The sequence below is a fragment of the Lolium rigidum genome, chromosome 7, assembly GCF_022539505.1.
Source record: "Lolium rigidum isolate FL_2022 chromosome 7, APGP_CSIRO_Lrig_0.1, whole genome shotgun sequence".
Taxonomy (NCBI): Eukaryota; Viridiplantae; Streptophyta; class Magnoliopsida; order Poales; family Poaceae; genus Lolium; species Lolium rigidum.
Window position 1 is genome coordinate 96,194,335 of NC_061514.1, and position 7,609 is coordinate 96,201,943.

The window sequence follows — 7,609 nt, forward strand, 5'->3', positions numbered from 1 at the left end:
CATGAATTTATTCAGAGAATGAAAATAACAAAACGAAAATAAAAGCACACAGACGCTCCAAGTAAAGTACATAAGATGTGATGGAATAAAAATATAGTTTCACTAGAGGTGACTCGATAAGTTGTCGATGAAGAAGGGGATGCCTTGGGCATCCCCAAGCTTAGACGCTTGAGTCTTCTTGAAATATGCAGGGATGAACCACGGGGGCATCCCCAAGCTTAGACTTTTCACTCTTCTTGATCATATATCATCCTCCTCTCTCTTGACCCTTGAAAACTTCCTCCACACCAAACTCGAAACAAACTCATTAGAGGGTTAGTGCATAATCGAAAATTCATATATTCAGAGGTGACATATTCATTCTTAACACTTCTGGACATTGCACAAACCTACTGAAAGTTAATGGAACAAAGAAATCCATCAAACATAGCAAAACAGGCAATGCGAAATAAAAGGCAGAATCTGTCAAAATAGAACAATCCGGAAAGACGAATTTTTCTGGGGCACTTAACTTGCTCAGATAAAAATTCTCAAATTGAATGAAAGTTGCGTACATATCTGAGGATCACGCACGTAAATTGGCAGATTTTTCTGAGTTACCTACAGAGAGACCTACTCAAATTCGTGACAGCAAAAAATCTGTTTCTGCGCAGTAATCCAAATCTAGTATTAACATTACTATCAAAGACTTTACTTGGCACAACAATGCAATAAAATAAAGATAAGGAGAGGTTGCTACAGTAGTAACAACTTCCAAGACACAACAAAACAGTAGCAAAATAAAACATGGGTTATCTCCCAAGAAGTGCTTTCTTTATAGCCATTAAGATGGGCTCAGTAATTTTAATGATGCACTCGCAAGAAATAAGAGTTGAAGAAAAAAAAGAGCATCAAAAGCAAATAACAAACACTTTTAAGTCTAACCCACTTCCTATGAAAAGGAATTTTGTAAATAAACAAGTCATGTAAGCACAAAGCAACAAACATAGAAAGGCAACACAAGCGCAATTTCAAGATTCTCAACATAAAGAGGGGAAACTTAATATTATTAAGATGCATATGACCATGTTTCCCTCTCTCATAATAACTTTCAGTGGCATCATGAACAAACTCAACAATATAACTATCACATAAAGCATTCTTATTCACATGCATAAAAGTATCATTACTCTCCACATAAGCATAGTCATTCTTATTAATTGTAGTGGGAGCAAATTCAACAAAGTAGCTATCATTATCACCATAATCGTCAAATATAGGAGGCATAGTATAATCATAATTAATTTTCTCCTCCATAGTAGGTGGCACCAAAATACCACTATCATTATAATCATCATAAATGGGAGGCAAAGTATCATCAAAGAAAATTTTCTCCTCAAAACTTGGGGGACTAAAAATATCACAACTAGCTTCCCCAAGCTTAAATTCTTCCATAGCATTAGCAACAATGGTGTTCAAAGCATTTATACTAATAACATTGGCATTATCATGCATATAAAGTTCCATAGGTTTTTTAATTTTCTCTTCAAACATCTCATGTCCTAACTCAAGATAAATACTATAAAGATCTCTAATATTTTTGTTGTTTCCCATTAAGCCTAACTAGTGAAAATAAAAACAAGAAACAAAAAGATGCAATTGCAGGATCTAAAGGAAATAGCTTCGAGCACTCACACAACTGGTAACGGTGCTAGGAAATAAGCTTAGTAGTCGGAGGATGTGAATACCTTTTACCTTATCTCCCCGGCAACGGCGCCGTGAAAATAGCTTGATGTCTACGCACGCTTCTATTCTCCGTAGACAGTGTTGGGCCTCCAAGAGCAGAGGTTTGTAGGACAGCAGCAAGTTTCCCTTAAGTGAATCACCCAAGGTTTATCGAACTCGAGGAGGTAGAGGACAAAGATATCCCTCTCAAGCAACCCTGCAATTACGATACAAGAAGTCTCTTGTGTCCCCAACACACCTAATACACTTGTCAGATGTATAGGTGCACTAGTTCGGCGAAGAGATAGTGAAATACAAGTGATATGGATGAATATGAGTGGTAATAATAATCTGAATAAAATATGGCAGCAAGTAAACATGCAGTAGAACGATGAATAAACGGAGATTCGATATTCGGAAACAAGGCCTAGGGATCATACTTTCACTAGTGGACACTCTCAACATTGATCACATAACTGAATAAACAAATACTACTTTCTCTACACTCTCTTGTTGGATGACAAACACCATTCATTGTGTAGGGCTACAAGAGCTCCCTCAAGCCGAGAGTTAACAAGCTCCACAACATTCGGAGTTCATATTTAAGTAACCTTAGAGTGCATAATAGACCATTGCAATTATACCGAGTACTAACATAGCATGCACACTGTCACCGTCAGGCTATGAAAGGGGGAATAGATCGCATGAATACTATCATAGTAATAGTTAACTCCATAATCTACAAGAGATTACAATCATAACCTACACCAAGTACTACATGATGCCAGGTCGTCAACATTACATCATGGAGGAGGAATATAGTACTTTAATAACATCACTAGAGTAGCACATAGATGATACTCAACTAGATCACAAAGCTCATGATCACATAAAGATCACATGGGAGAGAGAGATGAACCACATAGCTACGGTACAGCCCTTAGCCTCGGGGGGAACTACTCCTCCTCATCATAGGAGACAGCAGCGGCGATGAAGATGGCGGTGGAGTCGATGGAGATGCCTTCCGGGGGCAATTCCCGTCCCGGCGGCGTGCCGGAACAGCGACTTCTGTCCCCCGAATCTTGGCTTCGCGATGGCGGCGGCTCTGGAACTTTTCTCGTATCGTGGCTTATCCGTATTGGGTTTTCGCGACAGAGACTTTATATAGGTGGAAGGGCAGCCTCGGAGGGGCCCTGGTGGGGCCACACCATAGGGGAGCGCGCCCCACCCCTTGGCCGCGCCGCCCTGGCGTGTGGGGCCCCCTGGCTCCCTCTCGGTCTCTCTCCGGTGTTCTGGAAGCTTCGTGCAAAAATAAGATCATCGGGCGTTGATTTCGTCCAATTCCGAGAATATTTCCTGTGTAAGATTTCTGAAACCAAAAACAGCGAAAACGAGAACCGACACTTCGGCATCTTGTCAATAGGTTAGTTCCGGAAAACGCATAAAAGCGATATAAAGTGTGAACAAAACATGTAGGTATTGTCATAAAACAAGCATGGAACATCAGAAATTATAGATACGTTGGGCAACACCTCCGTACTCGGTCACACGTTCGGTGTTGATGACGACGTCCTTCTCCTCATTCCAGCGGGCAGCGGATGTAGTAGATCCTCCCCAGGATCCCACCAGCACGACGACGTGGTGACGGTGGTGGTGGAGATCTCCGGCAGGGCTTCGCCATAAGCGCTGCGGGAGAAGAAGGAGGAGGGAGTAGATAGGGTTTGGGAGAGGGGGGTTCTTGGGGCGCCGGCCAGGGAGCCCCTTAGTGGTGCGGCCAAGTAGTAGGCAGCCCCTCCCATCTCCTCCCCTTTAAATAGGTGGAAATCCCTAGGGTTTACCCCAAAACCACATTGGAGTCCAACTCCAAAACTTACCAAATTTGGGAAACCTAGACAAGGTGGGGATTCCTCCCCTTCCTTGTGGTGTGGCCGGTCACCTTGGTGGAGTCCACCATGGACTCCACCTTCCCACTTGGTGGGTTGGCTAGGGCTGGTGGAGTCTCTCCGGGACTCCTCCTTCCATAGTGATTTATTCCGGATGATTCTAAAAACTTCTACAACCTTCCATAAATTCACCGGACCACTCCCAAACTTGGAATGTAACTTCCTATATATGAATCTTATTCTCCGGACCATTCCGGAACTCCTCGTGATGTCCTGGATCCCATCCGAGACTCCGAACAACATTCGAACTCCATTCCATTCCATATCTACTTATAACGACATCAAACCTTAAGTGTGTCACCCTACGGTTCGAGAACTATGCGGACATCATCGAGACTCCTCTCCAATCAATAACTAATAGCGGGACCTGGAGATCCATAATAGCTCCCACATATTCAACGATGACTTCATGATCGAAAGAACCATTCACATACGATACCGATTCCCTTTGTCGGGCGATACTTTACTTGCCTGAGGTTCGATCATCGGTATCTCCATACCTAGTTCAACCTCGTTACCGACAAGTACTCTTTACTCATACCGTGGTATGTCATCTCTTGTGACCTAGTCACATGCTTGCAAGCTAATTAGACGACATTCCACCGAGAGGGTCCAGAGTATATCTATCCGTCATCGGGATGGACAAATCCCACTCTTGATCCATATGCCTCAACTCACACTTTCCGAATACTTAATCCCATCTTTATAACCACCCATTTATGCAATGGCGTTTGATGTAATCAAAGCATCCTTCCGGTGTAAGTGATATACATGATCTCACGGTCGAAGGACTAGGTAACTATGTAACGAAAGCTTATAGCAAGTTTGAACTTAATGACTTGATCTCATGCTATGCTTACTATGGGTGTGTACATCATATCATTCACCTAATGATATGATCTTGTTATTAATAACATCTGATGTTCATGATCGAGAAACCATGATCATCTATTAATCAACAAGCTAGTTAAATGAGAGGCTTACTAGGGACTCTGGTTGTTTACACAACACACATGTATTAATGTTTCCGGTTAATACAATTATAACATGGGGTGTAAACATTTATCATGAACACTAAGATATAACAGTAACTATTTTACTATTGCTTCTCGGGCATATCTCCAACACGAAGTCCACCTAGACTCCTCCTTCCTAATTGGCCAAGGGGTCCACCCATGCTCCTTCCCAATCGGCCAAGGGGGAGTAGTCGTCTGTGTGGACTCCTCCCCTCCCTTCTGCACCGGTCATGGAGTGCTCATGTGGTCCATACCCCTCCTGGTCTTCCCCTTTCGGGCCCTTCCGACCTTCCTTAAATATTCCGGAAACTTCGAAACATTCTAAAAACATTCTGAAAACATCATAAATCCTTCTAGTACCTTTCATAAATGACCGAAACAATTTCGTATCACTTTCGGACACATTCCAAACACTTCCAGAATATTCCGAGACTTACCTTTCTTGTTCAACGAGTAGTGGCTACTAAACGTGTCAGTTTTGCACGGGGCACACAACTTACCTTTTTTGCATGTAAAGATAGGAATACATTGTTGAATGGAATATTGACATATATCATATTTGGAATAGAAATCTATGAAATAATTTTTTTCACTTAGTAGGAGATGGTTGAAGACATTTGAGTTTACATAATTATAAATTTAAAATGTTTTTGGCAACATACAAAGTAATAATTGAGATGTGTGCAAGTATAGCAAAATAAGAAGACATTTGTACCAAACGCTAGCACTAGTGTGCTTGTCATAATCCCATAGGGATTGAGTGAAATCCCTATTTTCCATCAACCCCTTCACATCCCTATTTATCTCTAATCAATAATCCATTAGAGACAAATGTCATAATGGATCTTTAAATAAATTTACTACTACTCCAGAATTTTTATGAATCCTGAAAAAATGGGAATAAAACAGACCCAATAGGATTCAAGTGAGATTTTTTAGATACAATCCCACGAGTATACAATTGAACCAATCCTGAAAAGTGCATTATAATATTCCTCCGTTCCAAAATGCAAACCTTAACTCTCTAAAAAAAGGCTTATATTTTAAACATTATAATTATTTTTGGTTTTCCAATATTTTAAACGAATGTATATCAATGTAATAGTACCAAACAAGCCTTAAATAGTGTTAGAGCTACGTCGATCACTCCACCCTGTCGACCTAGAGCGTATATTATACGATTCTTGCCAATTGTCGTCGAGGTGAAGCCTGGTGTGGGCCCAAGGGCGTGGCAGGTCGAACCGCTCCGAGATATTTTGCCGTCCGCTTGCAAGCACGATATAAACCCCATGCCTACGCTTCCCTGAACTCATCAACTCCATCCCCTCTTCCTCCCCTCACCAAAATCAGCTACCGAGCTGCGAAGCTTTGCTCTGCTCCTCACCAACACCTAGGTATATACCATGGTGGCATCTGTAGCCAGTGCTTTCTTCTTCGACGCCGAGCCAGCAGGCGAGCGTGGCATGCCCGCGATGAACGCGTGCGCGCTCTGCGCCAAGCCGCTGGCGAGCGAGAAGGACATCTTCATGTACAGAGGCGACACCCCCTTCTGCAGCGATGAGTGCCGCCACAAGCAGATGCGGCTTGACGTCGTATGTGAGAAGAACGCAGCCCGGACGCTGCGGCCGTACTCGTCCCTACCGGAGTCCCATTGTGGGTAGAGAGAATCTGGGAAGTTGTCCGTCGCAAGCTGACCGGCCAGAGCGCCAACGAGATGTGAAGAACCGTTAATTTTGGGATGAAGATATCTCTCCGGCGCTCTTGCACCGACGCCGCCTACGCGCGGTTTCGCATCTGGTGCAAGCACTGTCCGGCGAGGCAGCAAGCAGTGGCGCTGGCGCCCACAATTATTGGGTTGAAGAAGGCCACAAAATCAAAGCACATAACCATGTTTCGATTTTGGCTGATCCGGTCAACTCTAACTTGAGATTGTATGTTTGTATATCCTAGCTGTTTCGAATCTGATGCTCTGAATGAAAGCATTGTTTTTTATCACTCCTCGCTGTTTCTTGTGGTGAAATACCAACAAAACCTTGCGGAAGAAACAATACCATCCTAGGTAATCGTTGGTGAAAAAACCTAACATCTCCCGATCTCCAACTGAGTACACAAAACGGGATGAAATTTGAGTGTTATGCTCAAACGCCAGATTAGTTGAACATCAGGGTTATACTCGGTTATGCCATGAGGCAACGTCTATCTTAATGAAATTCCAAAAAGTGTGATAAACTTCGGTGGGGAAACCATCTGGTCGTGCTTTATAATTTTCCATTTGAGCAACAGATTTCAACACTTCTTTCTTCGTGAAGTCAGCTGTAAGAATAGCATTTTTTTCAGAAGATAATTCCGGTTATTTTCCTCAATCATAGAAAAATTACTTGGACCTGTGCTCCAAACAGTTTTTTTGTAATATTCAGTAACATAAAACATGATTTTTTTTTCTTTCACTCCCACTATGGTTTTTTCATATTGCTTAAGCTGGAAATATTCTTATTCATATGTTTCCCACTAGCGATAAAGTGAAAATTATTTGTGTTATTTCCGTCTTATTGAACATGTTTAACCTTAGCTATGTGAGACTTTTGTCTCATCATCACGTATAAGTTATGTAACACGTTCTTTCGCATCTCCCACAGCATCTTGCTCAGATGAAGTCAAAGGTGAAGTTTCACCCTTAATAAGCTGGTAAATTATGACCAAAATCACTCATTCTATTTCTTATATTTTTCACCCATATTTTTCGCCCATGCGCAAGTGTCTAACTTTATTTTGCCATCGTTCGATTGGTGTGCCCCATGGGGTACCACAACCCATTCAACTATAACCATAGTATAAACATCGCCCTGCCGCCAGGACAATTAATGCAAGAAATGCACCTTAATTTTTTCCTATATGAATATGTTGAAATAAATTAGCATAGGTGTATGATCTGACTCCAAACAAGTT

General features: G+C 42.1%; 1 protein-coding gene across 1 annotated transcript; it reads left to right on the forward strand.

Annotated features, from left to right (window-relative positions):
• The first annotated feature begins 5,993 nt into the window (after positions 1 to 5,993).
• On the forward strand, positions 5,994 to 6,631 carry LOC124669337 (FCS-Like Zinc finger 1-like). Its single transcript, XM_047205970.1, has one exon. The coding sequence runs from the start codon at positions 6,067 to 6,069 to the stop codon at positions 6,322 to 6,324; it is 258 nt and encodes an 85-aa protein (XP_047061926.1). The 5' UTR covers positions 5,994 to 6,066; the 3' UTR covers positions 6,325 to 6,631.
• Positions 6,632 to 7,609: the final 978 nt, after the last annotated feature.

Bases quoted from the DNA above. Each gene is read 5' to 3' on its own strand.
- LOC124669337 (XM_047205970.1), top strand. From the start codon at position 6,067: ATGGTGGCATCTGTAGCCAGTGCTTTCTTCTTCGACGCCGAGCCAGCA.